Source organism: Eleginops maclovinus, chromosome 13 (genome assembly GCF_036324505.1).
Source record: "Eleginops maclovinus isolate JMC-PN-2008 ecotype Puerto Natales chromosome 13, JC_Emac_rtc_rv5, whole genome shotgun sequence".
Lineage (NCBI taxonomy): Eukaryota > Metazoa > Chordata > Actinopteri > Perciformes > Eleginopidae > Eleginops > Eleginops maclovinus.
In genome coordinates, this window is record NC_086361.1 from 11,598,336 (window position 1) to 11,617,629 (window position 19,294).

The 19,294-nt window shown below is 40.2% G+C and overlaps 2 protein-coding genes across 3 annotated transcripts in view; one reads left to right on the plus strand and one right to left on the minus strand.

The window, feature by feature from the left end:
- The window catches only part of LOC134874878 (dolichyl-diphosphooligosaccharide--protein glycosyltransferase subunit STT3B), a 71,011-nt gene extending 68,114 nt beyond the window's left edge, over positions 1-2,897 (plus strand). The window contains exon 16 of the mRNA XM_063899116.1: positions 189-2,897. Within this exon, the coding sequence (XP_063755186.1) occupies positions 189-263 (75 nt within the window). The 3' untranslated portion in view covers positions 264-2,897. The remainder of the gene's footprint in view (positions 1-188) is intronic.
- Positions 2,898-4,444: 1,547 nt separating this feature from the next.
- The window catches only part of LOC134875271 (oxysterol-binding protein-related protein 10), a 58,187-nt gene continuing 43,337 nt past the window's right edge, over positions 4,445-19,294 (minus strand). For both annotated transcript variants that reach the window (XM_063899772.1, XM_063899771.1), the window contains 6 exons: positions 10,818-10,967; positions 10,181-10,679; positions 7,838-8,024; positions 7,099-7,281; positions 6,770-6,923; positions 4,445-6,226 (listed from right to left, as the gene is read on the minus strand). In XM_063899772.1, the coding sequence (XP_063755842.1) occupies positions 6,182-6,226; positions 6,770-6,923; positions 7,099-7,281; positions 7,838-8,024; positions 10,181-10,679; positions 10,818-10,967 (1,218 nt within the window). In that variant the 3' untranslated portion in view covers positions 4,445-6,181. The remainder of the gene's footprint in view (positions 6,227-6,769; positions 6,924-7,098; positions 7,282-7,837; positions 8,025-10,180; positions 10,680-10,817; positions 10,968-19,294) is intronic.

The window sequence follows — 19,294 nt, forward strand, 5'->3', positions numbered from 1 at the left end:
AATAACCCCTAATGATGGTAAATTGTATCTTTTTAATTGGGAAGAGACCCAACTCCCCCTTTCATAAACTTAGGGAACACTGTGTGTCTGTTGTTGCTGCTCTTTAACAAATATATATAATAATAAACAACTGTTCAAAAGTCTGCCTTTTAGATTTCATGTTTTTTTCCTTCTGTCCCTTCACCCAGACTGCCAAGAGGAAGCGTGGACACATCAAGAACAAGCTTGCTCTGAGGAAAGGCAAGAAACTGCAAAAAAAATAATGGTGACGATGAACTCTTCTAGGAAAACAAACAAAACAACTGCGAAGAAAACCTCCAACAACCAATGAAGAAGAATACAGGGGCCATTTATCTGGAACTTGGTCTCCAGCGCTTCTCATTAGAGCGCCCCCGTGTGTTGAGGAAGTGTAATCTCTGGCTAGCTCCAGAACTGTTGTCCGTTTTTATCCTTAGGATCTTTGTCTTGCTTTTTGTTTTCCCTGTTTTTTTTCTTTGTTGTTTTTGTTTGGTTTTATTACTTTGTACTTGAATGTGTGGCGAGGCATAGGGCTGCTCTGCTTGGTTTCGGCGTCGATTTAAATTTGTGTGGTACGTTTAATTAACTGCTTATCAGTGCAGGGATCGGGGGTGTGAGGAGGTGAAAACGAGAGAACACTGGGAACATTTGCACCAAAGACCCATCGACCTTGCTCCATGGCACATGTGACCTCATTACTGAGAGTGAGGACGCGCGGGAGTGAAAGCTGAGGAATGTTCCTGACACGTGTACAGAGGACAGTATGCGGTATGGAGGAACGCAACCGTCTGGCACAGCCCATCTGTAATATTAGCCTTTTTATCATCGTCCTCTCCTTTATGTCTGCCTGGCTCCCCAACCTTCTTTTTCAACAAATTCTTTAGAAAACAAATTGGCTTAACGTGTAAATATGTTATGTAAAGACTAAGTCTAAAAGGATGATAATATATTGGATTATTGTGGTGATTTTAAAATATGCAGTTGTCAGTTTTTCTCTTAAGTTCTTTATGTGATAGTTCTGTTGATTCTTTTTTTGTTTTGTATGACAGCAAATAGAACAGTGAATGCAATAATTCTTGTACAAAGGGGCTTGAGATTTTGTTGGAAGAATGAATGTGAACTTTTACAATGTTCCCCTTCACATCCCCCTTTTTTCATGAATTGCATAGATTGTACATTTCTGCTGCTAGGGTTTTTAAAGACGGAAGCAAGCAACTGTGTGTAAAAAGTAGTGATAATGAATTAGGCTTCCCTTCCTGCAGAGGGAGCTCTCTAGTTTAACGTGCAAAGCCTAGTGCCTCATCGCCGGTCACCATCGCTTCGGTCCTTCGTGACTCTGTTAGTTTTTCTTTCAGCTCAGCATATCTCACAGCGGCAGGTTGAGTTACACCAGACTGAGGCTTTGGTATCGACTGGTGAACTGTGAAGGGGTGGTTAGCACACAGGCACTGAAACCAAGACTAGAGAAGAGGACACGGGTCAGGAGCCACTCATCACCGTCTGTGACTGCGGTGGCTCTTCGTGCTTCCTTAGAGCTGTGTCCTAATTTCCTCCTGCATACACATCTAAAATGGTTTGGTTAATTCACACAACACAATTTCTCAAATTATCCAATAAACAATTGGGCTGCAAAGAAGGATTATTTTCATCATTTTATCTGCTTATTATTTCCTCAGTTAGTTGTTTAGTATATCAAATGTGAGTTTCCCAGAACCCAAGGGGATTTCTGCATTGTTTTCCTGATCAACTGCCCATAACCCTGAAAATATTTAAAAATACCAACACAGCAAGGTTGCTTGAAGAAGCTGAAATAAGAAGCATTTGATCATCACACTGCATCCTACAATTCCCATGATGCACCCTGAACAGTGCTATGAATAGACACTATACATCTAGCATACACCCATGTCTTTGAAACACTGCATTCACAATCTGCAAAACAAATTTGGTGTGTGCAAAATGAAATGAAATCATAATAATAACATTGTTTCATGTGTAAAATTAATGCACGATTGACAAATTAAAATTCTAGAAATATTAATGTGTGTAGCTGGTGTATAATAAATAATGTGAGTATATCGTAGAACTGCAAACTAATTGAAACATAAAGACGAGGCAAACCAAATAAATCATTTACAAAGCTGCAGCTGTTAGTTTTCTTAAATGCTAATACAATATAAAAAAAGATGTTCAATTTTCTTTCAGTTGACATATTAATTCAATTGTTTCAGCCATATTCGGTGCTTTAAAGTTTGGACACAGCTCTAAGGAGCCGTACCCTTTGACCTCTGATCCTGCGGGCACTGCACTGTTTTTGTGTCTGTTGTAAAGACTACAGGTGTTTCTGTATGCGCACGCTTCAGTAACTTTTTTCATTTTTTATCAAGTGACACATCAAAAGGCTAACGCGTCATTGTTCTGTCACGTCTCACAGAAAGGTGGTTTTTATTAGTATAGGCTGTTTGTTTTTTTTACACTTTTAAAAGAAAATGTCTGAATCGCTTTGTTCTTTTTTTCTCTGATCATCTCTGAAACTTGAGTGTCACATTTCAGACTTTTGACACAATGCCACATTTTTATTCAGTCACACGAACGCCTAAAACTGAGTCCTGTCCTTCCTATTTCTCATTTGTCAAGAGAGGAGAGATCTCAGACCAAGCCTTAATGTGATGTACAGTTTGTCGCCCTCTTATGTTTTCATTTCGTGTCAATTAGCAGCGGCAGAGCGGTTCTTCCTCTACTAAGTTTACTCGTTTCTTAGTAGCTCAGTGCCGTCTGTCCTTACACCATTTGTTTGATGAAATCCCTCCCTCACCTTCAAAGTTTACATCTCTACATGTTTCTGTTCAGCCATCTTTAAATATACACTTTAATGAAAATGTGTGTACGTTGTTGTTATTGACGAGTTTCTGTATTAAGTCCTTTTGAACATTAATCAGGATTATTAATGTACAGTTCACTCAGTGTACAGATGTTGTTCCGGTGCAGAGCTGATGAGTAACCCAGGTGAACACAAAGCCAACCACTTGATGGCAGCATTTTTCTTTGGAAGAAGACATTTGCTTCAGAATCTGCAACAGTGTTTATGTAGAATGATTTACCTCTCACACACGGACATAGTTGGTGATGAGTTTGGTTGTCACAAGGTGACTTGGGGAAATATTAGTTAGAAAATGTATTTGGAGGTAAATGTATCTCTAACAAGTATTAAGAGTGTATAACCAGGCTAGAATCCCGCCTGTGGCTGCGAGGGAATGCGGTCGTGTTTCAACATGAAGGTCATTGGTTCTATCCAAGCCCGTGCAGTCATCATGTCGATGTATCATTGAGAGAGATACTGGACCCCGAGTTGCTCCCGATGGCATGGCCAACTGCTGTCCATGAATGAGGTGTGAATGGGTGGAGGACTCGTATGTAAAGCACTTTGAGGGGTCCAAAAGACCTGATTTACCATTTGTAATGCTAATGCTCCCTAAAATGTAAAGAATTATATAGAAAAAGTTGTAGTCCAATGTGCCTGTAGACTAAATCGAGTACGATGGAAAAATGTCCCTTTACACCAAAGTGGTCCCAGATACACTTCCAGCAATATAATACAAAAAAAAAGTCCTTTAAACGTTTAGACGTTCATCAATTCAGGCTGTTCCTGCTAATGTGTTAACCTTTAGCACATCACATTTAGATTTCTAATATTGGATGTTAATTTTCCATTTGGCTAACCTGGTGCCATGTGAGCATGCTGTTTAGTGCTCCGTAATGAGAATAATTTGATCGTGCTATCAGGTACATTTAATGTTAGGGATAATCTTCCAGACATTGAACATTAGTTTGAAACTGGTTGCAGGATTCAATATAGCATACTTATGTTTCCAGGTTACACTCTTCCCCAGTTCTTTATTATTTTGGGGTGTAATTTGACCCAAAATAGCATTCTCTTTCTCTATTGAAACAGTGCTTCAAACAGCTGCATAAACACAAGAAAACAAATTAACTTTTCATTTGATTTGGGAGGTGTCTAAAGGTTTTTTCATCTATGGTGGTCCAGAGAATAGTAAAGGGCCTCTTGGTGTTAATAAAAAAAAAGGTCAAACTCTTGTTCAGTTTGAGCCTCAAAGCTACCTAGAATATGTTATTGCTATGTCCTGTACCAATGTTCTCTCCGGGTCAGATTTGGATGATTTAGTTGTCAGGTAAATAAGGTTTTTGGATAGCAACACTTGAGGTCACAGATTTATAAAAGTTACGTTTGTGTTTTTGTTGTTAGAGTTTGATTTGTTGTGTTGGGTGAAAAAAGATCATTATTCAAATTTGACCGAAGAATGATAAAGGTACATTCCCCCTTCAAGCTCTATTTGAGGGTAAAGTTATCTTTTCAAATGGTTCTGTTTGGAGCTGGGCGACAAAGGCATAAACCTGAGTGAGTCAATGACTGCCATGGCACATTTATTTAAAAAAAAATGATCACAACCAAGTTCCTGCTTTGACCTTTGTAATGACAGATGAAATGTTTCATTGGTCCTCCACCGGTGGATTAAACAAGGAACGGTTTACAGTTTAACAATAATCACATTGATTATTGCAGAACAGATATACATTCAGGACATGAGAATACCTGTTTATTTAAAAACAAAAAAGGAGACGGGTTTCATTAATTCACTCTTTCCTTCAGCCACAATCAAAGTGAATTCTGGAGACTCTCATAGCAACAAACTGCTTGTTAGTGTCACGTCAGGGTCATAAAACAGGAATGAGCTCGCTGTAGATGACATGTTTATTAAATGGTTGCAGGGATATTCTTTTATCACAAAGTAGGCATCTGGTTATTTCACCTGGCTTTAAAATTGTATTACTTCTTGAGTATGTAAGTGAAAAATCACCTGGTAAATCAAGCAGGGAATGTAATGAGAGTTAATGAGAAATACATGATTAACGCACGCCGCCCACACGCTTTGAGTCATACGTGAGAGAAAGTGATTACCACGGTATTATGACCCAACATGTTTCCCTTTTTCTCCAACAGTTCCCAGTGATTGTTATTCTGCTGGATTATCCTCTCATCTTCACAGAGGCAACCTCCCAGCGAACCCCAGATGTGAGAACATGGTTGTGGGTTTCTGCAAGCCGCTTCATCCATATTCATCACCACGGGCGACCTGTGGAGAAGGATTAACTTCAAGAGGCACGGGCTGCCTAATTACACAAGTGCCATGTTTGGGGCATGAATACAAAAAAAAAAGATAAGAGGACCCAGGAGCATTTTGCAACAAACAAACAAGTATTTACTGTTTTGAAGAAGGACGATAAAAAGTGACTAATGGCTGAAATAGCCGAATTAGAGAGGTAGTAATGGAAAGCGTCTGTTTTGCAGAGGCGTCTCACTCGATGGGTGAAATATTTTAAATGGAGCAAATATAAAAACACAAAGAGCATGTGTAACAGACAGTACAAGATGGAAAAGAAGCCTTTAAAATGTGCCCAGATACATTCAGAGTGCAGACAAAACAATCCTTTACCTTCTAGAAGCTCGCTGTTATGAACTGAATGATAATATATACTAACATTTAACCTAATGCAGTACATGTTACTCTTTATTCGCATCTCATTTTAACATGGTTAGGTGTTCTTACTTCCTGTAAAGCTTTTAAAAGACCACCCTGATTAGTAAAAGCTATAGATATAAAATATTAAATATATTTCTATGATAAAAGTGCTTTATAACAACTCTTTACAGCTACAGTATTATGTGTTACAGGGAACTTGTATCCACTCATTCTAACGCTGCGTTACAGACTAAAAGCTCAGAACACAACAATTACAATGTCCGGAACAAAAAACAACTAAATAAAACACCAGTGGCAAACTTCATTACAGTGCGTGTGCAAAAAAAGGCCTTGGCAAGGTGTAAAATAGAAATACTCTACTTTGATATTAATACTATTAACTGTATATAAAACCTACTATAGTCCCAAGAGATCCAACCATCATCTTGGTTATAACAGTGGAAATCGCTTTGGCACCTTGCTTGTTTCCTTTATGAGTCTCCATGGTGTCACAGAGTCTGCAGCTCAGGTCTGAAGGTCACGGCTCCCTTCACTTGACCTCTGACCTCAGTGTGGAGAGGAATCTCTGTTATTGTCTGTCAGTAGAGACCACTGATCTGCTGTCAGGTAGACTTCCACAGTGGGCTGTTGTAGATCCAACCTTCTCCCTGCATATGTGAGAATGAAAAGAGGAAAGTGAAAAAGTATCTATGATGTTTGTAATTTTGGTAAATGAACTATTTAAAAATGACCACCGAATTTTGATACTAAGAAGCTATGTAATGCAAAGATCTAAAAAATGTGGACAAAGGAAAATACAATCAAATACAGAAACGGGCTATTAAACTTGATACTCTAAAAATACAAATAATAATAATAATAATTCAGCATACGTATTTCATATTTGATTAAAATACCACAACATTCAGCTTCATAATTAATTCTTTGTATTACGTTAGAATATTCAAAATGGCAGCCTAAAAATAACCAAAACGCTAGCAGCAGATATTGGCAGAAATCATACTGTTAACCACAGTAAATACTTTTTTGCTCCTTTTCCTACACCAAATGCAGATACTGGACTTCAAAAACTTCATCAGCCAGAAACCATTGCAACCACAAGCCTGTCCCAGCCACGTGCCTCCTGAGTGACGACCCCTTGCTACTGCCAAGCCTTATATCACAGCGTTGTCTATCCCCCTCCACTTTACCTCTTTAGTGAAGTATTTGGGTGTCCAGGGTTTGTTGTCAGCTGTTCTCTGCCTCTCATCTCCTCTCTGTCGCTCCTCCAGCTGGTGTTTATGCTCCGTGGCCTTGTCGATGTTCCCGTCCTTTAGCGATTTGGTCACATGATGCCATAACCGCCTAAAAGCAAAATCAAAACACACAACAAGAACATGTATGAGCATTTAATATCTGCTATATCCAGAGGTGGCTGGAGAACAGTACATTTACTTAAGTACAAGATGTGAGTACTTCTCCCACCTCCGGCCATATCTAGCAGTACCCTACTTCTTGGAGAATCGCATTAATATTTCACCTGGATTCTGTCCTCCCCTGTTTCTCCACAGGCCGCAGCTTCTTCCTGGTGACTGGGAGTTTGGTCGTGTCAATCACTTTGGTTTCTCCGCTGCTGTAAGTGAACTCCAGAGTGCCATTCCACTCGCCCTGAGCTTTGCACACGATGGTGTTGGTCGGGTTGTGTTTGACCTCGGCCGTCACTCTGAGTCAGCAAAACAGAGACATTGTCGTTGGGAATTGTTCTGTACGTCACATTTATAGCTTCATTCTTTTCGTTCGTTTTTTTGTTTTGATAAATGAAATACAAAACGATATAAATTAAACTTGCTCACAATCACTAGCTAAAGATGTTCTTCTTCTCCTAAATTAATGGGGAGATTAATTAATGAATTAAAAGTCATAGTAAAAAGATAATAAAATGTATGCTGTGAAAGATTTGGCTCAATTTATTGTTTAGTTTTTTACAGTTAAATTGGCTGTGCCCTCATTAAGAGATTTCTCACATTGATGTGTGAAGAAATAACAAAATGGTATAGAACTTTTTTTTTCCAAATATATTTTCAACATTCTATACTATAGTATATCTAGTATAGTATATCTTGTGTGTACGTTGTTAGTGATTATTTAATACAATAACATTCTTACAAATATTTAACTATTTTATATATAATAAAATAGTTAAATAACAGACCTCAGCCTGAGGTGTCTGCTGTGAGAGTGAGATGTAGTGTTTAGGGCAGGCCGGAGAGAACACTGACCTGTGTACCTTCCCTCCGTAGAAAGGCTTGGTGTGAAAGGTGACGGTGGCAGAGTAGCCGCTCTTGACACAGTTGATGGAGACTTTGCCCCCCAGCTCCACCCAGGGCACGGTGAGGATAGAACGGGCGTAGGCACAGGGGAGCGTGAACACATACTCCTCGTCATGCTCCAGGAGACAAAGGACCCCTGAGAGCCAAGAAGAAGAAACAGAAGAGGATAAAGGCAATCTTTAGATGAATGATGGGAGTAGAAATGCACTAAAGCGCAAGATAATCAGAGATAACATCCTGTTAGTGAGAGGTTTTTCTCCTGTAAAACATTGAGAGTGCACCTGGTTATGGTGAACTAATGACTAAATGTGGTCTGGTAACAATTAGCTGAGGTATGTCGAACTAGCAGATTACCCTGCACACTGCGTCTCTCTGTCTGACTGTATAATCAGATGTTGGAACAATTACCACTAATTCAATTCAAGATTATTTTTTCCCTGCCAGTTATCGGCATGATTTTCATTATGCACTTTTAAAACACAGCAGGCGGTAAACTGGCATACAGAAACCAAAGGTTCTACATAAACATTCATTCAAAAGAGCAGGCAGTGTGCTCCTGCATGCCGTTAATATTATGTAAGAAATAAAGTTAAGCACTTCTTGCTCGAGTTTTCGTATCTTGTATATACGCAATAAAAGCAGTTTATTTTTGTAACCACAATGAAGGCAGCAAGAGGCCAAATGTTTTCTATACTATGTAAAGCAAAATACTCAGCAATAGTTAATATCTTCTTGGGGCTGTTTGTGTTTACAGCTCTCGAGTCCATAATTCTTTACACATGGTCAACACCGGCATCATCTGTGTCATTCAGTTTTATAATGTAATACACAACATCTCTGAAGCCCATGAGATGTTTGTCTTACTGTTTGTCATGATCACATGTTTCCCACCAAAATGCGCACAAAGATAAACTCTGTGTGGCAACAGTGTGGTGACAAAAAGCCTTTAGGTGTGATGTATGATAAACTGTATCAGTATATCACCCTGCAAGCCTCAATACCAGATAAGCCTATAGAAAAGAATCCAGAAGGAGCAACCAATCTGTGAACAATACTCTTTCAAGTAAGTCCTGCATTCATAATTCTACCTGGGAATTGCTCTAAACTTGCATTCTCTCCAAAAACAAGCAGGCAGCGACTCCACAGTTCCAAAGAAAAAGATCCACCAAAAAAACATGGCAAACTCAAGGCTTTAAGACTCTTTTAAGCAAACCAATAAGTGAACTAACTGTGCAATACTTATAAGCAGTCATTAGTCCAAAAGGTAACAAAATCCACCAACCAGCACCTCCAAAGCTGCATCATTAGTAAAGGTCATTAGAAATGTCACTGTAAATGGAAATTAAATGTCACTAAGTATTGTCAGGTAATGATAATACTTAGTTACTGACAACGGTTTTAAAGAATAGATAACATAAATGAACAATGTTCACTTGATTGAAGTAACTTTCATGCATCATATCTGACCATATCGGCCTTTAGTTTGTGTAGCTATTAGTCATTCTACTTTAAGCCACAGAATGACCGATGAAAAGTGAGCATCAAACCTGTGATGATTGAAAAGGACCAACCTGAGCCCTAATCACAATGTTGTACAGGTCCAATCAAAACCCATCAATCTGGCTGCATCAGCTGCTGGAGCTCTCTCTGTTGCTGACTCGCTGCCAATCAGTGAAGTCCAGGCTATTCATAAAGTCCTGTATCAACTGCTATCAGGGTTGCAGCCCTTGCAAAAGAATATCCAGCAATCAATAGTTCCCAGGGTGAGGGTCAAAATGTGCTCTAATAGGCAGCATCTCGCAGCCGGTCGGGGGGACAGTGAAGCCTGAGAAAGCTGTTACGTCTGACTGGATCAGTTTAGGTGTCCAGAAACAGTCGATTGTGCTCAAGGACTTCCTGTGTTATTATCAGGGTGACTCATCTCCAGCAGCGGACTGTACATGGTGTAATGATGCTGAAAGAGAGGACTGGGTTATTGACTGCCATGGGAGCGGCCTCACACTCTGTAGGGGTCTTGATATACCTTTTTCGTAAAAACTATGACATAAATTCTGATAAGTGACATGCAGCCGGTCTTCCAGTCAGGACAGGAGGCTGTGACGGTCTCCGACTGTAAAGTGAGACTTTTTACAGCAGAAAAAAACCTTTTTGACCTTTTGTTCCTTCTGCTACTAATGTTACAAAGGGGAGCTAAATTTAATGGCAGCATGTTTTGGTTTGAAGGCTAACAGAACTGCTTTTATATTACTGTTTAAAACTGTTACAGAAAGGTCCTGTTGTGGATTAGCTCACCTTCCCCCACCATGGACACTCCTATAGACATTCCCATGAACTTGCTCTTGGTCCATACGTGGGCGTTGACGCACATGCTCTTCTCCCGGCACTCGCAGTAAAATCCAGACACAGGTGGATGATGGGACACCTGCTCGGCCACAAACCGGACTGTGTAGCAGTCCCCTGGTGAATCAGCTCCCTGCTGTGCGTTGTTGGGGCCCCTGCTTGGCTCCCAGGAGGACCCCTGGTTCGATCTGACCAAAGGTTTGACTTTGTCCCGAGGCACTTCCCAGGAACAGTGGAAGGTCTCCCCCAGCACGGGGTTATAGGGCTTCTTGGCCACGGCACCTTTCCGCCCTTCGTGGAAGGCGGTCAGGTAGTACTCGACAAAACGGACTATCCGGTCCTCGGCCGTGGTCCCAGCTGTGATCGACAGGAACATTTCAGGGTGGGCCATGAAGTTGGCGTACATCTCCAGGAGTGACCGCTTTTCCAAAATGAAGGTAGGCAACACCACCTATAAAACGCCAAAGATTTGAGAGGAAACCATTTTACGGCTCAACAAAATCCCATTTATGACCAGAATACCTTATCGTCATGAGCCTGCACAGTTTATTTATGTAGTTCTACTGTATACCCAGTTATATTGACTTACCCGTGTGAGGTCCATGCCCAGTTTGAGCTGTGAGAGCAGGTGGAGGATGATGCTCCGCTGGTCGTCCAAGACTCCCAGGTCCTCCTCTTCATTATCCTCCATATCTGTCACCTCTTCAGAGGGGCTGATGTCTTCTAGCCCTTGGTGGTGCTATGGAAACACAGAAAAAATGTAAACGTTAATGATTTTCACCTTTTCAACCAGGAGAAGTATATCATTGAGTGTAACTGCTTCAGAGTATGTAGTAGAGTTTATTTTTTACTTGTTGAGAATTGGCTAATACGAACTTTGCAATATGAATGTATTGTATTTACTGATGTATTACTCACATTTTTTTCTGTATAACAATTTTTTCATTGCTCTATTCCACATGTACAGGCAAGCATTCAGTCTTGGTACACCGTGAGATGATTCAAGGATGAGGTTGGCCTTAATTTATAACTTTAGTTTTGAAAATCAAATCAAAAATGCCATTGAAAGGCCAAAACTAACAATGTGTTACGCTCGTTCAAGCTTTTAATTGTCTCAAGATGAAAAAGTAAGACGTATGAAGTTGAAGTCAAAATTAAAACTTTCCAGTTGAATAATATGTAAGAAGTCATTGTCCCTCTTTGCCTACAAAGCAAGACATACTACTGTATTACTTATATTACGTTGACGAGGAGTTAAAATGTTGGGAACCATTGATAGAATTCTGATCAATATTCTACTTTAATCTCTTTGTCACTGTAAAGAGGAGAGGAATTCAGGCATGTTTCTACAACTGAAATCCAGCTGTCTTTACCAATGATAAGGTCACCTTACTCATTGAGAGGCCAGCACAGGACGTCTTGCAGAAGCAACCTTTAAATACCAAAGCACACAACTTCATTTAATCTTTTCTGCAGCCCATTCATACTCCTTTCAGCCATGTCAACCCGCTTTTCAATTTTAGGAGGGCTTAAAAAATAGATTTTCCACAAAAACTATTCATTAAATAGATTGATCTTTTAAATGTATGCGTTTTCCCATGGAGGCATCAATATTTTAATATTGGATCAGGACAGGTAAGAGGAGGTTCTTTTACCGCCATGCTAAATTGGTATTGTAACTCAAATATAACTAATCTATCCCATATTGAATCGGATATCGAAACAAAAATTGGAATCAGTGGCGGTATCAAGCCACTTTCAGAGTTTCACATCAAAGTAAGAGCACAACAAATTCCCAGAGTGCCTCATGTTTCCTTCTAACAGCCTTCAGCAAAAAACTACACAAGGCCTCATGGGTGTGTGTGACACTTGGAATTGGTCAAAGAGCACAGAAGTTATTTCTTCCGTTTGTGTTACAGCATTCAGCCGGAAACGGATCCAGTCGAGGATAAAGAAGCACTGATGCCTTTGATATGATGCATATTGCAGAAAGTGCTCTCTAGCCTGTGGGCAACAACAACTCTTTGTACAATCCCCTAATTGCTCTATATCTTCTGTTTCTATCTGTGGCAATAACCTTTGATGCATATGTTTTATTTGTGCAACTTAAGGACTTTTCATTTTAGTGAAACTGAATAAGGGATCAGAATCCAAACTGAAGCTCCCGACAGCATCATTGCATGAAGTGCACTGAAGAAAAAGAGATTTCCAGGACCAGAGTGCCTGCCTGCTACCTGAATATTTCATTTCATGCATGCCAAAAGCTCCACACATCCACTCACATTAGAACCCATACATTTTGAACCAATGCACACACACACACACACACACACTCACACACACACACACACACACACACACACTCACACACAATCTAAGAGGGAGCATGCTTGAACACACAAGTACAGGGCTCCCAAGAGCTGATCTGTTCTCGGAGCAGTGATATATATAGAAGTGTAAGGAGGGAAAGAGGGGAAGTAGGTAAGGGGAGGTATGTTATGATTGCAGTGGTTCTAACTAATTAAAGAGGCTCTTGACAGCGAAAGGAAATTGCTGCTGAAGAGGGCAGGACAGCGGAAACCCTCAAGTGGATTTATCGGTGGACTTAGTGGTTGTCATTAGCTAACCATTTTTAATGCAGTTTAACAAGTCCAGAAGTGGGTAATAATATACCCTGTGTAATGAATAAGTGGGTACAGAGAGTGTTTGGATTCATAGCTCTGGGAGGAGACCACCAAAATAAACCCAGTGGATGTTTGTACCCAATTTGAAGACATTTCAACAAGGCTTTCCTGAAAAGTTACATCATGATAATGGGATGGATGGACAGCCCCAAAATATAATACCTCCACTCACAGCGTGTTCCTGCCTAGAGATTTAACACATGTTGCTGGTAATCTGTGGTAATACGCCTCAAAACATACTCAACGTGACTGAATCAATTATTATATCATATATTTGAACTGTTACCACTCTCTGTTCTGACTGCAGTGCTAGCACTATGATACACTTTGAAAGAATAGTAATATTAAAAAATAGAATGAATGAATATGATCATGTGACATAAGTATCAATATAGACAAAGCTAGCTTTTTTTTTTCCTTGAAAAATAATGTCTGCTTGTGCTGGGTTGAGCTCATTAAGATGGGGTTGAGCATTGAAGAATTGTGCACCATACTTGACAACTAGCAGAGGTATGATAATGGTAAGTGTACTCAACATCTTTTTAGCTTTTAAACTTGTTAGATTATCAGTGGCAGTGGCTCAAGGTACGTTACAGGTGCAGAGGTACAGAATCCTTAGAGTTTGGGAATGTGGACATTTTTATTTGGGCACATTATATACGCTGTCTCTCATAGAGTTGGAATACATTTGTTTTCAGACACATTCCTATTTACACACTCAATCATTTCATGAGAAGAGGTAAAACATATATTATTCCAACTTTATGGGCAACAGTGCATTTGGTTAATACGTTGCAACTACAGTATTACCATTATTAAACGTCAATGAGTCACTTTTACTTTATTAATATTAGTTGTAGAATATTTGTGACAAATACCTTGACAGTTTGACTGCTCACAACCCACATCCATTTATTGTGTGTTTGTGAATGCGTATGGTTGCTGCAATTGCAATTGTATGTTTGTGTGAGCGTTCGGGCTCACACCTGGGTTCCCAATGATGGAAGGACCACTGGTACTTTGAAACAAAATATATTTATTTCCGCACAGCCCGTTAACAACGTTCTTGCTGGCTCGTTGCTCTCGTCCGGCGTGGGAGGTAGCGACAGTTCTCCCTCAGGACCCAGTCTACTGCCCCAGAACCAGGTTACGACCATGACTTCAATCAGTGCCTGATTACCTGATCCCGATAAGCTGTCTGGCCTCCGGCTGAGCCACTCCTACCACTCCAGCAGCCGGCGCCCTAACCACACCCCGCTGCCACAGTTTGTTTCTAAACAAAAACCCCTTTTCAAACTTTTGAACACGGTGTGCGTGTAAACTTTTTCCACCAGAATTTCCCCTGCACGCCAGTTTGTTCTATAATTTATGAAGTCAACAAAGGCTGGAGGAAAAGGGTACTTCCTTCCCTAATCAGATAATAGTGACTGCAAAAATGCACCCAGTGAGCTCTGTGTAAGTCCTTATGCTGCCCCTACACTAATGATCCAATCTCCAAAACAGAAGCAAGACCAACAGTACACCATGCACAAACACACACATCTGCTGTCAACACTCACGCTGCATTGCTGTGTAGCTGCAGGCTTGACCTGCATTGAGCTGGATCGCATCTCCAAAAAGGGTAAAAAGTAAGATGGCCTCAGGAAAACAAAAAAGTAAGATAGCCTCAGGAAAACTAAACCAATCCAGCAGGAGAGAAGTTATGACTCCACAAACAGGAAAACAACACACAAGGCTTGACTCAGTGTACGATCCAATTAAAGAGGTACTTTCCATGGAAAACCTGTCAAAAACTGCATCTTTTGATGAGTTAGAAGCTCTGATGGGCACTGCCGACAAACACAAACACTTCCTCAGCTGAATTTGCTGACTGAGTGAGCAGATTTCTTAGAGGAGTCCTGGGTCTTGTTAAAGAGACCTACATGTGGCTGAGTTGAGGTGGTGAGCTCCTGTGCGTGACTTAAAGAAGGAAGTCTCTGCCCACCACCCACTCTGAAAAACAAGGGGGAGGGGGAAGAAAAAGCTCAGGGAAAGTCCCAGTGACGTTTCCCCTCTGCGTCCTCCCATCATCCCTCTGCCTTGTTTCCCTGCATCTCTTTCCTCTTTTACATCCTCTGGTCTCCTCCCTCCTCTCACGTGGCTCCACTGCCTTTACCCCTCCTTCCACCTTTCCTGATTGTATCTAGGACAAGTGGTAGGAGTAGTTATATCAGCATGCTTAATTACCACTACTCTGGCAGTGGGAACCTACAGTCTTTAACACATTTTTCTGCAATTCCTCTCTTTTCTGTTTCGCAATTCTTCGTCTTTCTGTTACTGTCTTCTCTACATCATTCCAGCTCGACAGTCTTCCTTTTTAACAGATTCCTATCACATTTTTGAGTCATTCTTCCTCTGTTCACCCTCGCTCTGCCATCGTTTCTTCCATTCACCCTCCCTTCCCTTATCTCCTCATTCATGCCATCCGCTATTCTGTTTTATCGTCATCTTCCTCCTAAACTGTCCCCCCCACCCTTCCTGTTATTTTCTCTCACTCTGAATACTTTTTCTTTTTTTGTCTACCTCTCTGCATCTCTCTCTGGCATCTCATCAGGGGAGTGTGTGGGCGTCTACAGAAGACTTAGTTAGGGCACGTCTGCTTTTGCGCTCACTGCAAAGACTCCTTTACTTGTTCGGTTTAAACCTTAACTTCTAGAGCTTGCCCTCCATCAACGGTCGTCCTCTTCATCCTCTATCATCATCTCTTCCATCTCCCCTGTTTTTTTTAAGTCTTGTTGTATGAGACGCAACATCCTGACCCTTTTGCTAGGAAACTCTCTCGGTCTGAATGCTCATATTTCCAGTATTACCTTTGAAGCTTGTATGTCAGAGCAAAGTGGGTTTTCCTCTTTACACTCCTTCGGGAACAGTCAACAGAAGGCATCCTGTTAACTTTAATCGTCAGTCATCACCTGTGCCGAGATAACGGCTTTGTTGTGCAAAATACAGGAAAAGGAGATTTTAATTGGCTGTGTTTCGTGCTGTTTTCCACCTGATTAGATGTTAAACTTGACACCGAATGCTCAAGTCTTACGGAGCCAGTTAACACCGTCAGAAACACATGGTTAAAAGATTCTCACCTTAACAGCATTGTGAAAAATAAATTATACGTTTTCAAAAGCAGGACACTATTTGTGATAGTAACCGATTAGGTAATCATCAATAAGTGTTCCCCACAACACATCAGTTAACTGCCCGTGAGCCGTGTTTCCAGTTTAACAGTAACAATCAATTCAGAATCACTTAAAAACACCTGATAATGTTTAGATGCTTAAATAAAATAAACAATTTCAAAAATGTGTCAAACGCTGTGTGCTATACAGTACTTTCCTTTATTTCAATATGAATCCCTTCCTGGAGGAACCAGATATATTAATACATTAACAGGTTCACAATCGAAGTACAATTTATGTTCTTTAGTTACTTATCCCTTTCAGTTCAGGTAAGGTGGGTTTTAAATGTCACCCTCCAGAGAGATACTGAAGGTTTATAAGGTCTTCCAGTTTGGCATTTATCTCAAAGTAACAAGTGGTTTATACTTGAATGTTTCTTTTTATTTAGAGTATAATGCCACTGCCACTGGGCCAAATATAGCTCAAGTAGCTTTGAAGCTCACATTAGGCACTTCACGTCAGTCTCTGTAAAACAGCCTTTCATTAAATACATGAGGTCAGGTTTCTTCTTAAACTCTTCAGATTCATCAAATCACAAGGGTGTCATGCTTCATACGAACAGCAGCTTAAAAAGTATTTAAATGTTCAAAGATGTCCAGACAGACTGCACTGCATTTACTATTTAGTGTCAAATTAAGTCATAAAATATGTTGCTCAGGAACAGACACAACACTATGTTAAAACATGCAGTAAGTTTCAAAAGCTATTTTAGTATTTTAGGTTGGGGAGTTGTATCATGAAACAGCAGAGCAGAGCTCACGCAGGGAAGTGACAAAGTCTGTTCTCGAATACCGCAAAACAACAGAAAGTGGTGGGAAGTGACCCAGATGCAACATGAGATGCATGACTGCCACAAATAAAGCCCAGGCTTAGAAATGCATCACTTCAGTGATTAAAAATGAGGGAGCGATACAACACTGTTCCAGAATCTGACCCCCTAAATCTCTCGCACTTCTTAAAAAAACATGAGGCAAGTGGGGCTGTTTCAGCACCTAGTGTATAAATTATAACGAGACGTTTCATCAGCACAGTATCTAATGAGGCGCTATATGCAGACACAGTGATTAGATACACACATGTTTACACAATGATAAAACAAACGGTACACCATGACACTTGGTGTTGAGTTATCCTGAAGCCAGTTTCAATGACTTAAAAAAGAAGACTACACCACATATGTACATTTTCGAAACACAGAGCACAACACCGTAGGACTGTTCCAAGTTCTTTCACAATAGTCTGATGAAATAATAGTAAAAGGTGTCTTTGGGTACACTTAGGGCTATCCTAAAGCTCTGTGGACCAAACTAATAATTTATTAACTAAGAAAATAACTGTTGGATTCATCCATTATTGAATTAAGCTACAGCCCTTATATGAACATGTGTGTGTACAAAATGTCCTTGCATGTGTTTGGAAAACAGTATGAGTTTTAATTAGAAGAGTGTAATACCTTCTGTGAGACAAAGGAAAGTATTTTCCGACTGGCAGATGACATTTCCAGATCCCTAATCTAAATCTAGAGTTCAGTAAAGTAAAGAGAGTGGATTACAGAGAGTGAGTCATGGGTTGATATTTTCCATAAGGAGCTAAAATGTGAACACACTACCCTTTGATGTTTTCACTACAGGACCTTTAAGCCTGTTAATAAGACCGAAGGAGCCGACTGTAGAAGCAAAACAAATCCTATTAATTTAGTTTAGATCAATATTTTACTACACAGGTTGAAAATTAACCATACAATCAGACTTAGAAATATAAAGATTGTTAGACACTGATGTCATTAGTATTAAAGTCTTAACATAATTTTTGTTCTAATAAATCTCCCCTCTGGCAGTGAAACAGCCTAATATGAATCTTACATTAGAGGACGCTGCTGCCCTCTGCTGGAGCTAAGAAGACAAAATAAAATGGTAGTCATTTTTATCTAAGAATGATGAAAAAAGAGGAAGCAAATAAAGCTTGGAATTATTTTTAACGTATTCCTGAAGGATTTCCACATAGTTTTTCTCAGAGGAAAGTCTATCTTTAACATTGATATCAGGTTAAAAAAGTGCTTTACCAACAGGCAGATTTCCTTTCCCACTCTTCCTTTTCATGTAAATGAAGAACTGACTGCAGGCCTGCACTCCCTTTCCTCCAGCAGCAGCTTATATCCATAATAATAGAGAGGACAGTGTACCGGTGCTGTTGCAAATGCATAGCCCATCCGGATTACTGCAAACGTTAGCAATTTCCCCCCATTTTCCCACAGTCACGAACAACCCCCGTGCTCACCCTTGCTGGCTTCATACTAGGTCTGAATATCAAACACTACTGTGGTGCTACATAATTCAAATAGCTAACCTTTATTATTCTGGGGTAATGTTTTTCTGCCTTGCAGTCAAGACTACTCATGAGATTACAGGGAGAATGGAAACTGGAAAATGACCAAGATTATAAATTGAAGATTAGATCAGGAACCGGCGTTTAGCACCTTCGAAAAGGAAATTATTTTGTGCATCAATTAGGGTGGGGTGAAACCTGACCAATAAATACTGAAACAAGAGCTAAATAAGACCATTAAAACCAATAATAGTTACATTTTGTTTCTATGTGTATGTTGATGGCTGCATACTAAGACTGCATACTAAAAACATATTTCAAATATCAGTTATAAAACCTTCTTGATCCGAAATGTACTTTGCATTTGTACCCTTCCACAAGATGGCAATACAAATCTCACCAGATCTAACTTTACCCTGCCAAACAATACACATGCCTAAATGTCATCCCAAGAACACGCCCAATCTCTGTCCTTCAAAATCCAAACACAACCTTTAGTTTGTGGAAAAATCTCCCCCTCAGCTTCCCCACGTCACTCCGACTGGACATGCAGTGACGATGGTGAATCTCATTAAAAATGAATAGACGTGTCAAGCTGGACTAAAACGCTACGGAAATCTGCACTGCATCTCCTCCATCATTCTGCCCTTTTTCTTCAAAAGCCAGCCAGAACGTCTTTGAATGCTCTAATGAAATTTGGTTTGAGCTGCAGGGCAGCCGAGACGCAGGCGAGAGGAAAGTGCAAAATACTACAGAGCAGTGACGGGGTGGGGTAAAATGCGAGAGTGAGTCAAAGCCATAAAAAAATAAAAGAACTAAAAGAACCAAAACTACAGGAGTCGGTC